Source organism: Grampus griseus (assembly GCF_964374135.1).
Source record: "Grampus griseus genome assembly, chromosome: 20".
In the NCBI taxonomy this organism is placed as follows: Eukaryota; Metazoa; Chordata; class Mammalia; order Artiodactyla; family Delphinidae; genus Grampus; species Grampus griseus.
Genome location: NC_139014.1, coordinates 46,477,908 through 46,501,263, shown reverse-complemented (window position 1 = coordinate 46,501,263; position 23,356 = coordinate 46,477,908). Strand labels below are relative to the sequence as shown.

Here is a 23,356-nt window from a genome sequence, read left to right as displayed (position 1 = left end):
GGAGGTCTGAGGAGCAGATCAAAGTGGCTGAGGCAGGCAGGCCATGAGCCACTGGGAGGATTTTTCCCTCAGCGGCAGAGAGAAAAGCCTTGGGGCTGGAGTGTCTGGGGCTTTCAGGCAAACAGAGCAAGCAGCTGCGGTGGGGGAAGGGAGTGTGTTTTTTTTTTCTCTGAGCGATGGTTTCCCTTCCTCGTGGTTATGCCTCCCCACCTTGGGGTGGTGACGTGATATTGACATCAAACAAGGATCACTTCGAATGTGGCTGTGCAGTTGGTGTCATCTCTGCTTTGGAAGGACAGTGGAAGTCCTACCCCCTGCTCTTATTGGAGAATCCCTTGGGATCCCCGCACCACCACCCCCCGAACCATTTTTGAAATATTCTAGAAGGGGTAGGATTTCCTAATGTTCAGATGCATTGACCCTGAGTCCCCCAGGATTTTTGTGTCCCACCCAATGGCTAATCTGCTTTTCCTGGATTGTCGCGGTCCCGTGATCTCTCCCGGACAGTGGCCAGCGTCCTTCCGGAGAAGGCCTCTGAGCTGAGACCTCTTCGAGCGGCTCAGGTCGAGGATCCAGAACGAGAGCTCCGTACAGCGCCCCATTAGAGGCTAGGAGATGCCCACCCGTCCCAGGAGGCCGCTCGACAGATATCAGCTACTTCCGGACAAGCAATTGGCCTCGCCATGTTGCTCTTTCTTGCATATTCAGTGACATTACTGCATATTCATGACCAAGGACGGCCCCAGTACTCCCCCTCTTCGGGAACCCACTTGGGAGGATCCGACCGGCCCCGCCTCCTTCATTACCGAATCTCAGAACAGACCATTTTCCAGCGTGGGGGGGTGATATTAATCAGAAACTTTGGCGGAAGATGAAACCACACGCCAAACTAGAATAAAAGCGGCCTATATTTACCCTCGAATCTTCAAACCTTAAACTTCAGGGCGGGAGGTAGTAGCGAGGGGAGGTGGCGGGATAAAAAAATTCCCTTCCCCTTCGTCATTTCAAAAGGTGACCCAGCCAGGGAGCCGGGGATGGAGGAACAACGACACGAGCGCGCGCCCCGTGCACGCCGGCGCAGTCGACCCCGTAGCGCAAGGGAGGGCGGGAAAGGAAGGGGCGGGGGAATGCCAGGGCGAATCTATAAAGGGCGTCATCCGGCCAGCTCGCTCCTCAGAAGCGCCGAGAGCGCGGCCGGGACGGTTGGAGAAGAAGGCGGCTCCCGGAAGGGGGAGAGACAAACTGCCGTAACCTCTGCCGTTCAGGAGCCCGGTTACTTATTTATTCGTTACCCTTTTTCTTCTTCCTCCCCCAGAACCTTTTCCTTTCCCTTCCTCTTTTTATTTTCTTTTTGGGAGACGAAAAATCTCCGGAAAGGCGGAGGAGAGCTCCTTTCGCCCCTTTTCGTTTCCCCGCCTCCTTTCCTCCCCCACCTTTTCCTCCTCCGGCTTTTTCCTCCCAACTCGGGGAGGTCCTTCCCGGCGGCCGCCCCGACAGGGTCTGAGCGCCTAGGTGCAGGCGGCGCAGGCTTTTTGTAGTGAGGTTTGCGCCTGCGCAGCGCGCCTGCCTCCGCGATGCATGGGGGTGGCCCCCCCTCCGGGGACAGCGCATGCCCGCTGCGCACCATCAAGAGAGTGCAGTTCGGAGTCCTCAGTCCGGATGAACTGGTAAGCGGCTCTGCCCTCTCACTCCTCCTCCCGCCCGCGTGGCGGGCGGGGCTTGACGGCCGCCGCGGAAACTTGGCGCTTTTCCCTGCCCAAAGGAGGACAGGCGGGGAGGATGGGTCAGCGGCGCCAAGGCAGTGCAGAGTCCAGCCTCGCGGCCAACGAGAATTAAATTTTCCTAGGGGGTCAGCAAGCTTAGCTCTGTGTCCGAGCTGGGGGCCGGGCCGCAGAAGGGGCTGGAGGGTGAGAAGGAGGGCGAGAAGGTTGATTGGCTCCACACCGCAGATACCGACGTTAAGAGATACCACACCAATCTTTTGGGTGAGAAGCCGAGCCCCAGATTTTTTTCCTTCCCCTCTACAGTTATTAACTGAGCACCTGCTACGTGATAGACGTGACAGACGGCGGGGATGCAGAGCTGAAAAAGACAAAGACCCTGCCTTCTAGAGCACTTTCTTTGGGAAGGGTCAGGGGAGACAGACAATAAACACGAATAAATGAATGAACAAGATAATTCAGTTAAGGGCAAGTGCCTTGCAGAAAGTGAAATGGTGTAATGCGATGGAGAGTGACCGAGGTGAGGCTGCTTTAGATGGGGTGGTGTCAGGGTATGGGAAGGCCTGTTTGAGGAGGTGACATTACTCGAATGATGAGAAGCAGCCAGTCTCCTAGACCATAGATTCTAGGTCAGTAGCTTTTCAGGCAGAGGAAAGAGCAAGTGCAAAGTGCCTGAACGAGGGAATAACTTGGTGTGCCTCGGGGGCTGAAAGGTGGCCAGGGTGGCTGGGGTGTAGTGGGTGAGAAAGAGAGTATTAAACCATTCTTGGAGAAGCATGAGGTGGGGCAGTCCAGGTGGGACATTATAAATCATGGTAAGGAATCTGGATTTCATTCTATTTTCAGTAGGAAGTCATTGGAGAATTATAAGCAGGAGAGTGATATCAAGTTTACATTTTAAAAAAATTACTGCTTTGATGGTCCTGTGAAGAACTGACTGGGGAGGAGAACTGAGAATGGAAGCAGGAAAGATGAGGGAGGAGGGTGAGCTGTTGGCCCTTTGGACGCCTTTGTGGAGCAAAGTGGAGGAAGCCAGTGGGCTGGAGAGAATGGAATTGAATGGCTCTGTTTGTGGATGGAGACAAGTTTGCTAGAGGAGGAGGCTCAGCTGTAGGAAAGTTGTGTCAGGAGTTAGAACCTCCCGAACTCAGACCACACCGAATAAATTCCAGATGGGGTTGAGGTTGAAATCTAAAAAACAAAACTGTAAAACACTTGAAAAATGCAGAAGGCTTTTGGGGGCTGATACCAGGGGCAGAAACCCTTAACCTTCTCTAACCCAAGTCTTGATTTTACTTCATAGCTGGTCAGTACCTGAAAGGATTAGTTTTTCTCTTTCTTGTTTCCTCAGTAGAATGTAAATTTCACGAGTGACTTTGTATTCACTTCTTTCTCCAGCATCTCAAATAGTGCCTGGCACATAATAGGCATGTACTAAAAGTTACTTGAATTAAATGAGTGAAGGAAATAATTGTACAGGTACATAAAGATACATGTGGAAGGATTTTTATTTCAACATTGTGTGAAATTATAAATCACCTAATTATTTATTAGTAAGGATTCTATTGAATAACTCAGGGTTTATTACAATAGAACAAGACCTTCCCAGTAGGTTAAACCCCCTGATCCCCTGTGCCCAAACTGCTGAGGCACCGCAGCAAACTCACAGGGGCCCAGTGAGAGATTTTAAATTTTTAAGAGAAGCACGGAAGCACAGCTGCGTTTGCCTGATGCCCTGGGAACTACTAGGTTGGGCAGTTCCCTTTCAGCATTAGGTGGCGCCAGAGCCCTTTTGATGACGTCATATCTTTGTGAAGCTGGGTTTTTAGCAGTTGCTAAATACTGGGCAAAAATCAGTGTAAAGCAAGAGATAAGAGTGGTGCTGGGGTGTGGATAAGGCCAAGAAGAGTTAGAGAATACTTTATAAAGAGGTGACATTTGAACTGGGTCTTAAAAATGAATAGAAGTTTGCTGGAAAGGCGGGCAGGGGAAGAAAAGGAATTTTGAGGAATCTCTTGTGGCTGGAGCATAAATGTTGAGGACGGGGGACCTTGGGTGTCTAACCTGTTATCACGTGGGCAGTGAGAACCAGTGTTTGGATGAAGGATTGGGGGCTAAAGTAGTTTGTGTATAATTCAAAGTATAACTTATGGTAGAGGGTTAGTCCAGAACATTCCAGGACAGCCCCTGGTCCAGTTTCAGTGCCCAGAAGCAGAGGGAGTCCTTAGAAGGTGGCTGGCTTGGTGAGCATGGACTTGGAGCAGAGGGGAGTGAAATGCTTTGAGTGTTGTTCTCCTTAGGCCTCTCTAGTGACTCTTCTGGCTGCCAGATTCAGGTCTGCGCCTGCTCTTGTGTGTTTCATTCAAGGTGAGCAAACCCCCTCTTTGTGCTTCTCATCAGACACGATGCAGCTGATGGGGTTCCAGCTTTGTGAATTTAGTCACCACAGGCCTGTCTCCCTGAGGTTTCATCAGGTCATCTTGATGAGCGTGGTGGAAGTTCGTAACCTCTTAGCCTTGCACCTGTAGACCATTTTGGTTTCTACCCAGCAGTGACTAATTAGATCCATTATGAGACGATTATTGGTTCGACTGTAAGGGAACAACCTTCTATCTCTTTCAAGTTCTTTTTTTTTCTTTTTATCGAGGTCTTCGAGGGCACTTCCCTGCAGTGGAGGGTCCTAAGGCAGTTTAGTTCAGTTTAACAAACAATTATTGAGAGCCATCGGGTCCAGGGTGATAGGGGAATGCTACCTGCCTGAGAGATGCTTATAATCTATGAGGAAGACAAACCCCAGTGGGTCATTTCATTGCATTATGAGATTTGCAGTGATGGAGGGATTATGGAAGCACAGAGTGGGGCTCACCAGTCTGGCTCGTGAGGCTGTGGAAAGGCTTCTTGGAAGAAGCAGTGCCTGAGCTGAGTCTTCAGATAGCAGTTTGTCTTGTGGGGAGGGCATCCCAAGCAGAGATACAAAGACCCCAAGTAGTGGAGCACATATGCTGGGTAATAGGGGGGCTGCTGGGGAGTCAGCTACTGATGTGGAGGAAGAAAGGAAGGTGGAAACGTCATAAAACTCTTTGTAAGCCATCTTGCTGAATTTGGATATCATTCTGAGAACAAGAGGGTATGAAGATTAGATTTCCAAATTAGAAAGAGCACCCTGATCATAGTATGGCTGGGTAGGAGAGAAGGGCTGGTGACCCACGGAACGCTTGGATACATACTATAAAGGACAGGCCTGAGCTAGGGCAGTGGGCGTAGGGATGGAGAAAAGGGGCAAGATTTAAGAACTGTTTGTTCAGGAGGTAAAATAACCTGTACATGGGCTTCCCTGGTGGTGCAGTGGTTGGGAGTCCGCCTGCCGATGCAGGGGACGCGGGCTCGTGCCCCGGTCCAGGAGGATCCCACATGCCGCGGAGCGGCTGGGCCCGTGAGCCATGGCCGCTGAGCCTGCGCGTCCGGAGCCTGTGCTCTGCAACGGGAGAGGCCACGACAGGCCCGCGTACCGCAAAAAATAACCTGTATTTGGTGAATGATTGGATAATAACAGCTGTCATATATTGAACACCTATTCCATCTTGGGTTTCAGCAGGTTAATTAAATCCTTAATGGTTATATAGATGATAAGTGTTAGAACTAGAATTGCAAATTAGAGGTCTCTGACTCCAGGCCATGCTTGTTCCACTGCTTTATGACTGTGGGTAAGGAAGGGTAAGTGTTGGTTTCTGACTTGAGTTCCACTACCTTAGATGGGGACTAAAGGAAAAGGAGAGATTTTTGTGGAGAAGGGAGTTTGCTTTTAGACATGTTGGATTTGATTTATCAGGGGGATATCTACAGGGGGTTCAGTAGGTGGTTTAGTATGTTAATCCGAAGTCCAGAAGAAAGGTGAGGCCTGGAGGGTAGAGATTCGTTGTGAGTAAATAGTGAGAATCATGGCATAGCATTTGGGTGTGATGAGAAGTGTGGATGCGCTAAAACCTTGGGGGAGTGGCAGTGTTTAAGGAGCAGACCAAGGCACCCCTTCCCCTTTGGAGCCGTAAGTTTGTTTTCTCTGTCTGTGAGTCTGTTTCTGTTTTGTAAATAAGTTCATTTGTATCATGTTTTAGATTCCACATGTAAGTGATGTCATATGATACTTGTCTTTGACTTCACTTAGTATCATAATCCCTAGGTTCATCCATGTTGCTGCAAATGGCATTATTTCACTCTATTTTGTGGCTGAGTGGTATTCTGTTGTATATATGTACCACATCTCCTTTATCCATTCATCTGTCAATGGGCATTTAGGTTGCTTCCACGTCCTGGCTATTGTAAATAGTGCTGCTTCAAATCCTGGAGTTGAAGTAATTGTTTCTGCTGCAGTATAGTAGAATGGGATGAGCATGTGTTTGGGATCGCAGCGGGGTGGGTTTGACGTCTGCAGGCTCCTTGAGATTGAGGCCTTGGGCAGTCACTTTACACAGCCTCAGGTTTCTCATGTCTAAGAGACAGGAATTCACTCCTAGACGGTTAGTGGTTAGGGTAAGAGGGACAGGTACATTTGGTACCTGGCATGAAGTTGACACTCAGATAGAAGCTTTTATTAAATTCTTCTAAGGTCTTCTCTCTGGAAGTTTAGCGGACCAAAGCTTAACTAATTTTAAAGTTCTTGGTTTTCAGTGTGTGAAAAGATGCCAAAGGTTTCCTTGAACAGCCTTTAGCTCAGAGCAGAAATCTCTTCTCCAAGTTGTACCTACTTCTGAGCCCGTCCTTCCCTCCCTTTCCTCCACTGAATTGGTCCCACTGAGTCCTGGCTCCACCTTGCCCAGGATTCCGGCCCTTGGCTCTGCCTCCATCTCTTGAGGCTCCAGGGTTCACTTCTGCTCCAGATAATTTTCAACAACCTCTGCTCTAGCGCCCCCCTCTCCTGTTCTGTCCTAAAATATCTGAACATGGAAGGGTTCAGGTTGACCCAGGCCCTTGAGAAGGAGGAGGTGACAAGGATGGGGGCAAAGAGTGCCTAACTTTAGGAGCATGTCTTGGGCAGAGCACTTGGGCTGTCATGATGAGGGTGCCTTACAGGGAGGTTCTGGCCTTGATTTCAGCTTTGGGAAAGAAACAAGGCATTGAATTTTTCCCTCTTGAAACAACTTTTATTTCTTTTGCTGTTAAATTCTGTAGATGACAGTGACCTAGAATTCAACCCAGTAGGATATCCAGGGTTCAAGTCCTAGAGGTAGGTGACGTGTACGGAGCCCAGAGTTGACCACACACTAGTCTGAACGCCCCCTCCCGCTCAGACAGTGACTGGAACGACCTTTTGACTTGCGATACTTGACTTTGGCATTTCCACAGTCAGATATCACACACGCTGACCCCCATTTCCCTCGCTTCAGGCTAAACCTGCTTAGTTCTTCTGTAAGTAGTTTGGGGTTTTTAAAGGCCTTAGTACAGAGCTCCTCAGCCACGAAGTCTGGAAACTAGGAATTCTATTTAGTTGTTATTGGCCTTTCTTTGCTGCAGAAACGAATGTCTGTGACAGAGGGCGGCATCAAATACCCAGAGACCACCGAGGGAGGCCGCCCCAAGCTTGGGGGGCTGATGGATCCGAGGCAGGGGGTGATTGAGAGGACTGGCCGCTGCCAAACCTGTGCAGGTGAGCGCTGGGGGCCGGCACAGGACCCTAGAGGGAGGGAGAGGCTTGTCCTTACAGAAAGCCAGGACTGGGGATGGACACCTGCAAACCTGGTCTCTGAGGTGAGTGCTGGGAGGAAAGTGTTGTATGTGTGTTCCCACAGGAAACATGACAGAGTGTCCTGGCCACTTTGGCCACATTGAGCTGGCCAAACCTGTGTTCCATGTCGGCTTCCTGGTCAAGACAATGAAAGTTTTGCGCTGCGTCTGCTTCTTCTGCTCCAAATTGCTTGTGGACTCTGTGAGTGGGAGATGGGCTCTGGCTTGGGGAAGGGGTTGCTGGGGGGTGGGCAGGGGAGCAGCCCCAACTGACCCCTCTCTGCTCTGTCCACAGAACAACCCAAAGATCAAGGACATTTTGGCTAAGTCCAAGGGGCAGCCCAAGAAGCGGCTCACACACGTCTATGACCTCTGCAAGGGCAAAAACATCTGCGAGGGCGGGGAGGAGATGGACAACAAGTTCGGTGTGGAGCAGCCTGAGGGCGATGAGGATTTGACCAAAGAAAAGGTAGCCGGGGCTGCCCAGACTCTTGGGAGGGGGTGAGGGCTGGTCCCAGAGGCCCGGAGGGAAGAAGATGGGGAGGCAGTGGAAGCAGCAGGAGCCCGAAGGCCACAGAAGAGCGGGAGGGGCGGCCCGGCCAGGTGTTGGGGGAGAAGGCCCGGCCTCTGCGCTCTGATGGCCCCTCTGTCTCCTTGGAAGGGCCACGGCGGCTGTGGGCGGTACCAGCCCCGGATCCGGCGCTCCGGCCTGGAGCTGTACGCAGAGTGGAAGCACGTCAACGAGGACTCTCAGGAGAAGAAGATCCTGCTGAGTCCTGAGCGGGTGCACGAGATCTTCAAACGCATCTCAGATGAGGAGTGCTTCGTCCTGGGCATGGAGCCTCGCTACGCCCGGCCCGAGTGGATGATTGTCACTGTGCTGCCCGTGCCCCCGCTCTCCGTGCGGCCTGCTGTTGTGATGCAGGGCTCTGCCCGCAACCAGGTCAGCGCCTGCAGGGCCCTGCCGCTCAGCTAGGCCAGGTGTCCGCACGGAGGGAGGCCGGTGGCGGGGACGAAGGCATGCGAGGGTGACGGACAGGTCACCTGGGCCTGAAGGTACCCTGCCGCTTGCTGGCTATGTGAGCCCCTTAAGGAGGTTAGAGCTCACAAAGGTGCTTGTGGATCTGTGAACCGAGAGCCCAGAGCTGCTTCCCAGGGTGGTGTGAAGGGAGGGTGAGAGGCACCGCGTGCTGGCACATGCAGACTGAGCGCTCAGGGTTGGCTGGATTGTGATGCTTCTGACTTCCTGCCTCAGGATGACCTGACACACAAACTGGCCGACATCGTGAAGATCAACAATCAGCTTCGGCGCAACGAGCAGAACGGCGCGGCCGCGCATGTCATCGCTGAGGACGTGAAGCTCCTCCAGTTCCACGTGGCCACCATGGTAGACAACGAGCTGCCTGGCTTGCCTCGTGTGAGTGGACAGGCTCCCTGTGCCCTACGCCTGGAGGAAAGGGGAGGGTGCCCGGCTGGGGGCCGGTGCTGACTGCGGGGGTGCCCCCCACCCTGCGTTTCCTCACAGGCCATGCAGAAGTCTGGGCGTCCCCTCAAGTCCCTGAAGCAGCGGTTGAAGGGCAAGGAAGGCCGTGTGCGCGGGAACCTGATGGGCAAGCGGGTGGACTTCTCGGCCCGCACTGTCATCACCCCCGACCCCAACCTCTCCATTGACCAGGTTGGCGTGCCTCGCTCCATTGCCGCCAATATGACCTTTGCGGAGATCGTCACCCCCTTCAACATTGACAGGTGTGCTCAGTTCAGAAGCCCTGCCTGGAGGGGTCGGGGAGGGTGGGGGGAATGGGCTCGGAGCAAGAAGGAGAGAGTGTTGAACTTTATTATTATTATCATCATTATGTTTTTTTAACTTTATTTTTGGCTGTGTTGGGTCTTCGTTGCTGCATGCAGGCTTTCTCTAGTTGCGACGAGCGGGGGCTTCTCTTCATTGCGGCGCGCGGGCTTCTCATTGCGGTGGCTCCTCTTGTTGCGGGAGCACGGGCTCTGGGTGTGCGGGCTTTCTCTAGTTGCAGCATGCAGGCTCAGTAGTTGCAGTACGCGGGCCCTAGAGCACGTGGGCTTCAGTAGTTGTGGCACACGGGCTCTAGGGCACACGGGCTCAGTAGTTGTGGCGCACGGGCCTAGTTGCTTCACGGCATGTGGGATCTTCCCAGACCAGGGATCAAACCCATGTCCCCTGCATTGGCAGGCGGATTCTTAACCACTGTGCCACCAGGGAAGTCCCAAGTGTCGAAGTTTAGAAGTTTGGGTTGTCACTTGGGGCTTTGGGGTGAGGGTGGCAACAAGGGATTTTTGGGAAGCATTTTGTTCATTGCATCCCTTTCCTTCCTAGACTTCAGGAACTAGTGCGCAGGGGGAACAGCCAGTACCCAGGGGCCAAGTACATCATCCGGGACAACGGTGATCGCATTGACCTGCGTTTCCACCCCAAACCCAGTGACCTTCACCTGCAGACTGGCTATAAGGCATGTGTAATAGGCCAGGGCCTCTCTTACCTGAGCAGGAAGCTTTTTGGACTGGGGGCCAGCTGGAGTGGGCCGTCTGAGGCTGTCCTGTTCATTAGAATCCAAGCTTAAGAGACTCCTGCTGTCCTAGGCAAGCCTGTAGCTGCCAGCCCCTGGCATTCAAGGTGGGGGTCACGTAAACCCACGGGCAGCAAGAGGGACACAGGGCAGAAAGAGATCCGGGGGGAACAGAGCAGAAGGCTTCACGTTCAGAGTCTCTCGCGGTCTTTCCCAGCTGAGTTCCCTGAGGTTTGGGGACTACGTCTTCGTTTTCTCTGATAGCCTGGAATCTAGCCCAGGGCCTGGCCCAAAGCTGGTGGTTGATAAGCGTTTCAAGTGAAATAACACCACAGTGTCGTCTGTTTCAAAGCATCTTAGGTCTCCTATCACTTCATTCTTAGCATACCTCCTTCACTGAGGTTTTTCCCACACCTCACCTCCTTAGGTGGAACGGCACATGTGCGATGGGGACATTGTTATCTTCAACCGGCAGCCAACTTTGCACAAAATGTCCATGATGGGACATCGGGTTCGCATCCTGCCCTGGTCTACTTTTCGCTTGAATCTTAGGTCAGTCCGTCGGCTGGGGCTGGGCTGGGCTGGGCTGCTCCCTGGGTCTCACTGCGGCATCTTTCCAACTCACTTTCCTCTTTGACTACAGTGTGACAACTCCATACAATGCCGATTTTGATGGGGATGAGATGAACTTGCACCTGCCACAGTCCCTGGAGACACGGGCTGAGATCCAGGAGCTCGCCATGGTGCCACGCATGATTGTCACTCCCCAGAGCAATCGCCCGGTTATGGGCATTGTGCAGGACACGCTGACCGCAGTGCGCAAATTCACCAAGAGGGACGTTTTCCTGGAGCGGGTGTGTGGTCCCTGGCTGGGGGAAACCTGGCCTGGGTGGGCAGGGGCCCAGCACAGCAAGGATGGGGGGAGGAGCAGTGACTTATGCCCTGACTTGCTCTGCACTGACCTGTATGTGAGACAGCAGAAGGAAAGGGAGTGAGCAAAGATCGAGGCCAAAAACGGTGTATGGCTTTAGCTCCCCATTTAATTCCTCAAAATGTCATGTAATTTTAGGTATCACCTGGAAAGTAAAGGCGAAGAGAGAAATAAGACTTTGTTGAAGTTCTGTTTAATTCTTTTTTACTTTCTCTTTGTTTCCTAATTATTAAAAGTAATTTGTACTTACTGTTAAAAGAAAAAGCAATCCCAAAGTCTCACTATCACAGTTAAGTTTTTAGTAAAAGTTTGGAAAACACTTTTCTTGCCATCCCTTTGCCTTCAAAGTCTGGCTTTCCCCTTGGGGCAATGAGGCCTCCCCTGACATTCCCAAGAGGTGAGACCTCCAGTTCTGACTTCTTGTCTTTCTTGCTCTTTTTCTCCAGGGGGAGGTGATGAACCTCCTGATGTTCCTGTCCACGTGGGACGGCAAGGTCCCACAGCCAGCCATCCTGAAGCCCCGGCCCCTGTGGACAGGGAAGCAGATCTTCTCCCTCATCATACCCGGCCACATCAACTGTATCCGCACCCACAGCACCCATCCCGATGATGAGGATAGTGGTCCTTACAAGCACATCTCTCCTGGGGACACCAAGGTAGGGCCTGGCTTCTGGTTGTGTGGGGAAGGGCTTTGGACATGGAAGCCACAGCAGGGGCTGTGAATGGTGCTCTCTGCAGGTGGTGGTGGAGAACGGGGAGCTGATCATGGGCATCCTGTGTAAGAAGTCTTTGGGCACATCAGCTGGCTCCCTGGTCCACATCTCTTACCTAGAGATGGGTCATGACATCACCCGCCTCTTCTACTCCAACATTCAGACTGTCATTAACAACTGGCTCCTCATTGAGGGTAAGGCTAGGGGCTCTACCACATCCTCTGTAAATCCTGTGTCCATCTCACTTCTTACTGCTCTTCTTCCATCCCTTTCTCTTCCCCCCCTTGGATTTGGTGTCCCTCCATCTACTCTCTTGGCTGTGATTCCATCCCATGTTTCTTGGGAGTCCAAAGGTGTTGCTGATGCTTCTCTTTATTTCTAGGTCATACCATTGGCATTGGGGACTCCATTGCTGATTCTAAGACTTACCAAGACATTCAGAACACTATTAAGAAGGCCAAGCAGGATGTAATAGAGGTAAAGGGAAGGCTGGGCAAAGACTGAATAAGAGGCTCTCAGTGGCTTTGAACTGAGTGAAGGGGACATTGGGATTGGAGAGACGGGGACCAGAAGACACTGACGTCTCCCTGAGAACGCAGCCTGCTCCTGTGCACCCAGGTCATTGAGAAGGCGCATAACAACGAGCTGGAGCCCACCCCGGGGAACACTTTGCGGCAGACCTTTGAGAACCAGGTGAACCGCATTCTCAACGATGCCCGAGACAAGACTGGCTCCTCTGCCCAGAAATCCCTGTCTGAATACAACAACTTTAAGTCAATGGTGGTGTCCGGGGCTAAAGGTTCCAAGATCAACATCTCCCAGGTGGGGAGCCTTGTGTTTCCAGAACTGGGGCCACACTGAAGGTGGGGAGGAGGAGGGAAGGGGTGTGCTGCTGGGGGGGTTGGGGGAAAAGTATGGGGAACACTTATTCTCAAGGCAGAGGGAGTTGGATGCACCACACCTTTTCTGTTCCCCAGGTCATTGCTGTCGTCGGGCAGCAGAACGTGGAGGGCAAGCGGATCCCGTTTGGGTTCAAGCACCGGACTCTGCCTCACTTCATCAAAGATGACTATGGGCCTGAGAGCCGTGGCTTCGTGGAGAACTCCTACCTGGCCGGCCTCACGCCCACCGAGTTCTTCTTCCATGCCATGGGGGGTCGTGAGGGGCTCATCGACACAGCTGTCAAGACTGCTGAGACTGGTGAGGACTTTGGATCCAGGGCCCTTCCACGGGCTGGTCCCAGAGAGGACCGCAGGCAGAGAAGCCCCTGGGGAGTTTGAGCGGGGTTCTCAGGCTAAAGTCTTCTATCCCCAGAGAAGTAATTTTGACCTTTGTGGAAAGAATAGAGACTAAAGATCAAGAGTTAGGCAAATACTCTTGTTCTGGTTGCCATGCAGCATTCCATGATGCAGGGCTAGAGCCTCAGGGTCTCTGCTCCTGACCTGTCACATGGACGGTGTTTCCTAGGGGTCTCTACTGGACCCTGGGTCCGTCTGGTGGTGGGCATGGCTTTCATTGAGAGGCCTTGGGGATGAGAGGCTACTAGCTGGCTCTCCTGAGGACCAGAGTGGCCAGCAGGTCTTGTCCTGAGACAGGGAGGCTCCTCTTCTTGCTCTGGGTCCCTCAGTTGATTCCCTGCCCCTCAGGATACATCCAGCGGCGGCTGATCAAATCCATGGAGTCGGTGATGGTGAAGTATGATGCCACCGTGCGAAACTCCATCAATCAGGTGGTACAGCTGCGCTATGGTGAAGACGGCCTGGCGGGCGAGAGCGTTGAGTTCCAGAACCTGGCTACCCTCAAGCCTTCCAACAAGGCTTTCGAGAAGAAGTGAGAAGGCGGCAGGCGGGTGGTTCTTGCCCCTGGGCTCAGGGCCAGAGTGGTAGGGGTTCTCCTCCCCCCGCACAGTGAGATCATCTGGACCGTGTCCTGCAGTGGACCTTATACCGCCCCTTCCCCACCCATCTGGCAGCAGCTGCAAGATGGGAGAGGACGGATGGAGACCAGATTTGAGACCCACCCCCACTTTGTACAGAGGGGTGAGCGTAAGCTCAGGTGCCATTGCACATCCTTGGGTCTGGATCTTTTGTTTCCCCACCCAGGATTATTCACAGCCCTGTTCCTGTGGGCTGCAGACCTCAGGAGCCTCACACTGTTCCTTGATCAGGGCCCTCCTGCCCCTTGACTCCACCCCTGTCACCTGCAGGTTCCGCTTTGATTATACCAATGAGAGGGCCCTGCGGCGCACCCTGCAGGAGGATGTGGTGAAGGACGTGCTGAGCAATGCACACATTCAGAACGAGCTGGAGCGAGAATTTGAGCGGATGCGTGAGGACAGGGAGGTGCTCAGGGTCATCTTCCCAACTGGTGACAGCAAGGTGTGTGTGGGTGGGAAGGGCTGGGCTGGAGAAGTACTGGCCCTGCATGGCTGGCCCTGACTTGGGGTCCTGCCTCCGTCCCTCCTGCCTCAGGTTGTCCTCCCCTGTAACCTGCTGCGCATGATCTGGAACGCTCAGAAGATCTTCCACATCAACCCTCGCCTTCCCTCTGACCTGCACCCCATCAAGGTGGTAGAGGGTGAGTACCTGCTTCAGGACCACCAGGCCAGGCAGGCTCTGCTAGCAGCGTCCTGGTCTACAACCTCTTCATCCCTCGTTTGGCCCTTAGGTGTCAAGGAGCTGAGCAAGAAGCTGGTGATTGTGAATGGGGACGACCCACTGAGCCGGCAGGCCCAGGAGAACGCCACCCTGCTCTTCAACATCCACCTGCGGTCCACGCTGTGCTCCCGCCGCATGGCCGAGGAGTTTCGGCTCAGCGGAGAGGCCTTCGACTGGCTGCTCGGAGAGATCGAGTCCAAGTTCAACCAAGCCATTGTGAGTGTTGTACTCCTCACCCCAGCCTTGGTCCTCTGCTCTGATCTATTGATTTCTCTGGGCTCTGAGAACAGCCCACCTCTGCCCATAACTGCATAATAATAGATCTCATTCATTGAGACACTGCTGTGAACCAAGTCCTGTCTTGGAGGCTTTATACCTTTATTCCTTAGCAGTCCTAAGAAGACCCTAGTAGGGGGGAGGGGCTGTTAGTCCCATGTTGCAGAGACAAAAAGTGAACCTTGAAGAGGCAAACACATGAAAAGATGCTCAGTATCAGTAGCCGTCAGGGGAATGTAGTTCAAAACCACGATGAGATACCACTTCATGCTCCCTAGGGTGACTAGAAAAAAACAAGTGTTGGCGAGGACGTAGAGAAATTGGAGCTCTCATACACTGCTGCTGGGAATGTTGCAACTGCTTTGGAGAACAGTCTGGCCGTTTCTCAAAAGTTTAAACATAGAGTTACCATATGACCCAGCAATTTCACTCCTAGGAATATGCCCAAGAGAATTGGAAGCACACGTCCACACAAAAACCCATACACAGATGTTCGGAGCAGTATTTTTCATAATAGCCAAGCAGTGGAAACAACCGAAATGTTCATCCGTTGATGAAGGATGAACAAGATAAGGGAATATTATGCTGTGGTAAAAAGTAATGAGCTGTCAAACCATAAAAAGACAGTGATCAACTTTAAATAGTATTACTAAGTAAAGAAGCCAGTCTGAAAAGGCTACATACTGTATGATTCCAATTAAAAGATTAAATTTTGGGGACTTCCATGGCGGTCCAGTGGTTAAGACTTCGCACTTCACTGCAGGGGGTGTGGGTTCGATCCCTGGTCAGGAGCTAAGATCCTACATGCCTTGTGGCCAGAAACCAAAATGTACAACAAAAGCAATATTGTAACAAATTCAAAAAAGACTTTAAAAATGGTCCATGTCAAAAAAAAATCTTTAAAAAAAAAAAAGATTAAATTTTATGGTATGTGATTATATCTCAATTAAAATAATGCATTGCGGGGGACTTCGCTGGTGGCTCAGTTGTTAAGAATCCGGCTGCCAACGCAGGGGTCACAGGTGCGAGCTCTGGTGCAGGAAGATCCCACATGGCACAGAGCAACTAAGCCCGTGCGCCACAACTACTGAAGCCCGCGCACCTAGAGCCCGTGCTCCGCAACAAGAGAAGCCACCGCAGTGAGAAGCCCGCGCACCGCAACGAAGAGTTGCCCCCGCTCACTGTAACTAGAGAAAGCCCACGTGCAGCAACAAAGACCCAACACAGCCAAAAATAAATAATTTTTAAAAATTTATTTAAAAAAATGCATTGGGGAGCTTCCCACTTAGAAGACTATCAGCAAATGAATATTTGCCCTGTGACTCTAGCACACAGCACTTTTAGAAATGTGGGGTTTAGATGACATAGTCCCTATTCCTGGGTGTGCAGCACATCTGGCACTGAATGGCGGGTGTAGATTGAAATGCCGTCTGAGGAAGGGGATGATCAAATAAGACTGATTTGTTTAAATCTCTGCCTTTTCTAAACACCTCTGCCCAGCCCTGACATGTCTCACTCTCACTCACCAGTGGGGAGGGATTTGCTCTTCTGAGGCCAGCTCTTCTTACTCCCCAGGCCCATCCTGGGGAAATGGTGGGAGCTCTGGCTGCACAGTCCCTTGGAGAACCTGCCACCCAGATGACTCTGAACACCTTCCACTATGCTGGTGTGTCCGCCAAGAATGTGACACTGGGTGTGCCCCGACTTAAGGAGCTCATCAACATTTCCAAGAAGCCAAAGACCCCCTCACTTACTGTCTTCCTGCTGGGCCAGTCTGCTCGAGATGCTGAGAGAGCCAAGGTGCGGCTTAGGGTAACGGGCTTCCTGGCAGGAGGAGGAGGGGACTCCTTCCCTTAAGTAAAGGGTTTGGCAGTCCCTCTGCAGGTGGCTTTGAAGAGGCCTTTGGAGCCACCCAAATGCCTGTCACGAATCCCTTTTTTTCCCCAGGATATTCTGTGCCGCCTGGAACATACAACGCTGAGGAAGGTGACTGCCAACACGGCCATCTACTATGACCCCAACCCCCAGAGCACGGTGGTGGCAGAGGATCAGGAGTGGGTGAATGTCTACTATGAGATGCCTGACTTTGATGTGGCCCGAATCTCCCCCTGGCTTTTGCGGGTGGAGCTGGACCGGAAGCACATGACTGATCGGAAGCTGACCATGGAGCAGATTGCCGAGAAGATCAATGCTGGTGAGGCTGGGGGTCCTGCCTAGGCCCCTGCCCGCCCTGTCCTGTCCCTGTGCTCGTCCCAGACAAGGCGCCCACACCCACCACCTTCCACTCACTGGTTCTGCTCCTCCAGGACACCCCTTCTCCACGTCCCATCTGCACTGCTTTTTCCTTCTCATTGTTTCCCCTCCCTCTTTCTAGAAAGGCTCTGTGGGAAGGAGGGGAAAGCCAAAAGAGAGCCCATATGGGGAGAGCTGCGGACGAGCCGTGAGCAGAAGCAGTCCTGCAGCTGCAGTTCTCATTTTCCCAGGTTTCGGTGATGACTTGAATTGCATCTTTAACGATGATAATGCAGAGAAGCTGGTGCTCCGTATCCGCATCATGAACAGTGATGAAAACAAGATGCAAGAGGTAAACGGGACCCAAGCAGAAATTTATATGTCAGACATAAAAAGCCGATATATCTGGTTCCTGACCAAAGACATTAAAATGAAAGCAGCATTGAGTGCCAGTCACACCACCTAAAGTAGAGATGGGGGGAGGGTGGGTAGCAACGATCTGTAAGAAACGTGAACAGCAGCCATATAGATAAAATAGGCGGTGTTGGGGAATTCTCTGGCCGTCCACTGGTTAGGATTCCGCGCTTTCACTGCCTAAGGTGTAGGTTCAATCCCTGGTCGCGGAACTAAGATCCAGCAAGCTGTGGGGTGCGGCCAAAAAAAAAAGCCCCAAAACAGAGGGTGTTGATTTGGTGGTGTCCCCATAGCCCGGTCACTTGGCTCGCTCCTCCCTGCGGCTCCTGTGTGAGGGCAGGTCGGACAGTAGGAATTGCTGTGTCCTAGGGAAAGTGGTGTGACAGCGGGTGAAACAAGACCCAGGAACATGTTTGACCAGTGATTTCACTCCTGGGCACGGCTCCTAAAAAATTGTTCAGCAGATGTGAATACCTTAATAATACAAACTCAGAACTTACTATTGAACTGGGGGAGAGTAAATAAGAATGTGTGGATACGCGTCCATTAGACATCACACGTCAAGGTGTTAGTGGGCGGGCGAATGCTCGGTGAGTGCCAGGACGAGAGCAGAGGTGCTGTGCGCTTTGTTACAGCGCTTGGAGCACGCACAAGAGTGGGAATCGTGTTAAGGTGGTGGAGTGCAGTTGCCTTTTCTGAGGGTTTTTTTTTTAAAATACCATCGTAAAAACACTAGAAAGTAACCTCACTGGAACTGAAGAGAGCAGGTCTGGGCCACACCTGGCTCTCCAGGTCAGGCTGTGGTTTGGGGTGAGAGCGGGGACAGACCTGAGAATCCTAGGAGGGCTGACTCAACTCTTGTTGCAGGAAGAAGAGGTGGTGGACAAGATGGATGACGACGTCTTCCTGCGCTGCATCGAGTCCAACATGCTGACAGATATGACCCTGCAGGGCATCGAGCAGATCAGCAAGGTCAGCCGTTCCGTCCCTGCAGCCCATCCAGCCCCTCTTCCCTCCCTCCCCATCCCCACCCGTCCAGCCTGAGCTCGCTCTGCCCCCACCGCAGGTGTACATGCACTTGCCGCAGACGGACAACAAGAAGAAGATCATCATCACAGAGGACGGGGAGTTCAAGGCCTTGCAGGAGTGGATCCTGGAGACGGATGGCGTGAGCCTCATGCGGGTGCTGAGCGAGAAGGACGTGGACCCTGTGCGCACCACGTCCAACGACATCGTGGAGATCTTCACGGTGAGCCCCTCAGAGCCTTCTTCCCTGGTCCCTCTGGCTCAAGGCCCCCTCCGTAGGTCTCAGGCAGTGGTTGGGGTCCGTGCTCTCCCCTCAAGAGAGGGGTTGGTCAGGTGGTTTTATGCCTGAATCCACTTTTGCGTCTGGGCTTCACTGACTCCTGACTGTCCCTCTGTGGATCTGGGTGGTGGTGGCAGCAGGAGGAGAGCAGTTACTCGGTCTTGACCCTTCCCCACCCTTGACCCCCCACCCACACCCCTGCAATCCCCATGCCAGGTGCTGGGCATAGAAGCCGTGCGGAAGGCCCTGGAGCGGGAGCTGTACCACGTCATCTCCTTCGATGGTTCCTACGTCAATTACCGGCACTTGGCTCTCCTGTGTGATACCATGACCTGTCGTGGCCACTTGATGGCCATCACCCGACACGGAGTCAACCGCCAGGATACCGGACCTCTCATGAAGTGCTCCTTTGAGGAAACGGTAATGGCAGAAGTTCTGAGCGGGTGGAAGGAGAGAGAGCAGGGAGGAGGGATTGCTGTGGGAAGAGGGCATCCTCCACTGTGTGTGATGGGCCTCGGTGCGGTTCCATGGCTGGGTGGGTGGCTGTAACAGTGGTGGGACATAGGGGGGCGGGGTCTGACGGCACGCCCCCTCTTCCGAGGTTTAGGTGGATGTGCTTATGGAAGCAGCTGCACATGGAGAGAGCGACCCCATGAAGGGGGTGTCTGAGAACATCATGCTGGGCCAGCTGGCTCCAGCCGGCACTGGCTGTTTTGACCTCCTGCTCGATGCAGAGAAGTGCAAGTATGGCATGGAGATCCCCACCAACATCCCCGGCTTGGGGGCTGCCGGACGTGAGTACGAGGGGCTACGAGCAGGAGGTGGGGCGGTGGGGAGGCTGCACGTGGGCGCGGCGGCCAGTCCCGGGGCTGTTCGTTGTGGGTCACTGTGCGCCTCTCTGCAGCCACCGGCATGTTCTTCGGCTCGGCCCCCAGTCCCATGGGAGGAATTTCTCCAGCCATGACACCCTGGAACCAGGGTGCAACCCCAGCCTACGGTGCCTGGTCCCCCAGTGTTGGTGAGTAGCCAGCCGGGAAGACAGCCCTCTGCGTGGTTCAGAGGGCGGGTGGGCTGGGCTCACGAGGGGTCCCCATGTGGAGATGCTGGGGGCTCTGGGAGTGTGTTGGGCTCCAGCTCTGGTTTTAACTAACGTTTCTCTCATTTCGCAGGGAGCGGGATGACCCCGGGGGCAGCAGGCTTCTCTCCCAGTGCTGCTTCAGATGCCAGTGGCTTCAGCCCTGGTTACTCCCCGGCCTGGTCTCCCACGCCGGGTTCCCCGGGCTCCCCTGGCCCCTCAAGCCCGTATATTCCCTCACCAGGTGAGTTGTCCTTGTCTGTCAAGGCCAAGTTCATTTCCTCCTTGATCTTCCTTCTGGGTGAGTCTCTCCATCGCTTAATGCCTTTCTGCTTCCCTCCCACAGGGGGTGCCATGTCTCCCAGCTACTCCCCGACGTCGCCTGCCTACGAGCCCCGCTCCCCTGGGGGCTACACGCCCCAGAGTCCCTCTTACTCCCCCACTTCACCCTCCTACTCCCCTACGTCTCCATCCTATTCTCCAACCAGCCCCAACTACAGCCCCACGTCGCCCAGCTACTCCCCGACCTCGCCCAGCTACTCCCCGACCTCGCCCAGCTACTCCCCGACCTCGCCCAGCTACTCCCCGACCTCACCCAGCTACTCCCCGACCTCACCCAGCTACTCGCCCACTTCCCCAAGCTACTCGCCCACATCACCCAGCTACTCGCCAACCTCTCCCAGCTATTCGCCCACCTCTCCCAGTTACTCGCCAACTTCACCCAGCTACTCGCCCACCTCACCTAGCTACTCTCCGACATCTCCAAGCTATTCGCCGACGTCACCAAGCTACTCACCAACTTCCCCAAGTTACTCGCCCACCAGCCCTAACTATTCTCCAACCAGTCCCAATTACACCCCGACGTCACCCAGCTATAGCCCAACATCCCCCAGCTACTCACCTACTAGTCCCAACTACACACCAACGAGCCCCAACTACAGCCCAACCTCTCCAAGCTACTCTCCAACCTCACCCAGCTACTCCCCGACCTCACCAAGCTACTCCCCTTCGAGTCCACGATACACACCACAGTCTCCCACCTATACCCCGAGCTCACCCAGCTACAGCCCCAGCTCGCCCAGCTACAGCCCGACTTCACCGAAGTACACCCCAACCAGTCCTTCCTACAGCCCCAGCTCACCGGAGTACACCCCGACCTCTCCCAAGTACTCACCTACCAGCCCGAAATATTCGCCCACCTCCCCCAAGTACTCTCCGACCAGCCCCACCTACTCGCCCACCACTCCAAAATACTCGCCGACGTCTCCTACTTACTCACCAACCTCTCCGGTCTACACCCCAACCTCCCCCAAGTACTCACCCACCAGCCCCACCTACTCGCCCACCTCCCCCAAGTACTCACCCACCAGCCCCACCTACTCGCCCACTTCCCCCAAAGGCTCGACCTACTCGCCCACCTCCCCTGGCTACTCGCCCACCAGCCCCACCTATAGCCTCACCAGCCCAGCCATCAGTCCCGATGACAGTGATGAGGAGAACTGAGGGCGCGCAGTGCGCAGTGGCAGCCGGCTAGGGGAAGAGCGGCTTCAGGGTGTTGTGCAGTCCCCCCTCCCCTGGGGGGCGCGGGCCCCGGTCCAGCTCCCTTGTACGTAGCTCCTTGTGACAAAGTTCCCTGTTGAGGTTCTGGTCCCATTTCTGCCGGGGCTTTTGTCTTGTTCTCCACTTGTGCCGTCTCAGAACCCACTCACCTGCAGTGGTGTTCTTCTCGCCCTACCTACCCGAGGCCTGTCCCCAAATCCAGGATCCTCCTTGCCTATGGCTTGATTCGGGAGGTAAAGGGTATTTTAATTTTTGGGGGGTAGTTCCTGCTCTGGGTCGTCACATCTGATTCTCCGGAAGAACAAAGTGAAAGCTGCCTTTTGTTTGTTACTTTTTGAATTTGAAATAAAGTTTACTAATTTTGACCAGAAGTGTGGTTGTTGAGTGCTTTATTAGGAGGCAAGAATACCCAGGCCCCTACTCCCTGCCTGGGCTGCTGTTCCATTTGTCATGTTTTAGCTGATCCCTGCTACTGGGGCAGGGGCAGGGGCAGGAAAACGAGCACAGACAGTACATTCACGGAACAAACGCCTACTTCGTGCCAGGGTTTGCTCTGTCCCGGCTTTGTGGTTGAACAGATAGATACAGGCCTTGACCTGCACTAAAGCAATATTGACATAACATCTTTTTTAACCAATTTTACTGATTATCATAATATGTAATTTAGAAAGGTACAGAAAGGTACAGTACAGAAGCAGAAAAATTATTGCCCTTAACACCACCACCAGGAGGCATGTTTTCTTTGGGTATTTTTCCTACCTGTTTCTCAGGTCACTTCTAATCAGTCTTTGTTTTGGCCTCAAACCAACAATGAGAAGATTATGGTTACTAGGATATGTTTTAAAGCTGAAGTTAAAGAACTTGGTGATAATTTGCTATTTTCAGTTGGCCATTTCATATTTTGTTCCATTAGTTCCTTTTTTTTTTAAATTTGGCCACGTGGCTTGCAGGATCTCGGTTCCCTGACCAAGGATTGAACCCAGGCCCATGGCAGTGAAAGCCCAGAATCCTAACCACTAGGCCACCAGGGAATTCCCTGAAATATTTCAAAGGATAGTTTAGAAAGTAACATGGGGACTTCCCTGGTCATCCAGTGGGTAAGACTCTGTGCTCCCAATGCAGCGGGCCCAGGTTCAATCCCTGGTCAGGGAACTAGATCCTACAAGCATGCTGTGCAACTAAGAGTTCGCATGCTGCAACTAAGAAGCCTGCATGCCACAACTAAGAAGTCCGCATGCGGCAACTAAAAGATCCCACATGCCACGTGCTGCAACTAAGACCCAGCACGGCCAAAAGAAATAAATATGAAAAAACAGAAGAAACATGGCCAAGATCTATTAATTTATCACTAAGATTATAAGTGGTAGATACCATTTTGCAGTATTTAATCCAGATCTTAAATTGTTTTGAAAGAGATGACTTGTTTTTATAAAAGGGTGTTAGAAAAGATCCAAGCACGGTAGAAAAAAGTATAACATCTTCCCAATCCCCTGAATTACTGTTGGCAATTGGTGAACATAATTCCAGACAGCTCTTTCACCGTATAGAATGATAGAAGGATAGATAGAAAGAAATGGCTTTTTTCCTTGTGATGAGAACTCAGGATTTACTTTTTTTAAGTTGTTTTTTTTTTTTTAGTATTTATTCGGTTGCATTGGGTCTTAGTTGTGGCAGGCGGGCTCCTTAGTTGTGGTATGTGAACTCTTAGTTGTGGCACGCACGAGGGATCTAGTTCCCTGACCAGGGATCGAACTCGGGGCCCCCTGAATAGGGAGTGCTGAGCCTTAACCACTGCGCCATCAGGGGAGTCCCAGGATTAACTCTTTCAACAACTTCCCAATATACTGTACAGCAGTGTTAACTATAGTCGTCATGTTGTACATGACATCCCCAGTACTTATATTTATCTAACAACTGAAAGTTTGTACCTTTTGACCACCTTCATCTAATTCCTCCACCCCATGCCCCACCCCCATAACCACAAATCTGATTTCCTTTTGTATGAGTTTAGTTTGTGTTCTATTTGTTTTAGATTCCACATATGACATTATATAGTATTATTATTATTTTTTATCTGCACCATGCAGCATGAGGGATCCTAGTTCCCTGACCAGGGGGTTGAACCTGAGCCCCCCACAGTGGAAGCGTGGAGTCCCAACAATTGGACCCCCAGGGAAGTCCCTGTATAATGTTTCTTTTTTCTCTGTTTGACTTAT

At 52.7% G+C, this 23,356-nt stretch overlaps 1 protein-coding gene across 1 annotated transcript; it reads left to right on the top strand.

Moving 5' to 3' along the window:
* The first annotated feature begins 1,192 nt into the window (after positions 1-1,192).
* POLR2A (RNA polymerase II subunit A) lies at positions 1,193-21,505 on the top strand. The gene is made up of 29 exons (XM_082678017.1): positions 1,193-1,667; positions 7,230-7,362; positions 7,505-7,641; positions 7,735-7,908; positions 8,101-8,382; positions 8,695-8,856; positions 8,965-9,185; positions 9,787-9,919; positions 10,404-10,528; positions 10,620-10,830; positions 11,354-11,563; positions 11,646-11,814; positions 12,003-12,097; positions 12,239-12,442; positions 12,598-12,820; positions 13,267-13,450; positions 13,827-13,998; positions 14,092-14,197; positions 14,288-14,493; positions 16,129-16,353; positions 16,501-16,747; positions 17,037-17,137; positions 18,067-18,171; positions 18,266-18,448; positions 18,722-18,925; positions 19,113-19,299; positions 19,410-19,523; positions 19,675-19,824; positions 19,927-21,505. Exons 1-29 carry the CDS (start codon positions 1,575-1,577, stop codon positions 21,081-21,083), a joined length of 5,913 nt encoding a protein of 1,970 aa, XP_082534143.1. The 5' UTR covers positions 1,193-1,574; the 3' UTR covers positions 21,084-21,505.
* The last annotated feature ends 1,851 nt before the right edge of the window (positions 21,506-23,356 follow it).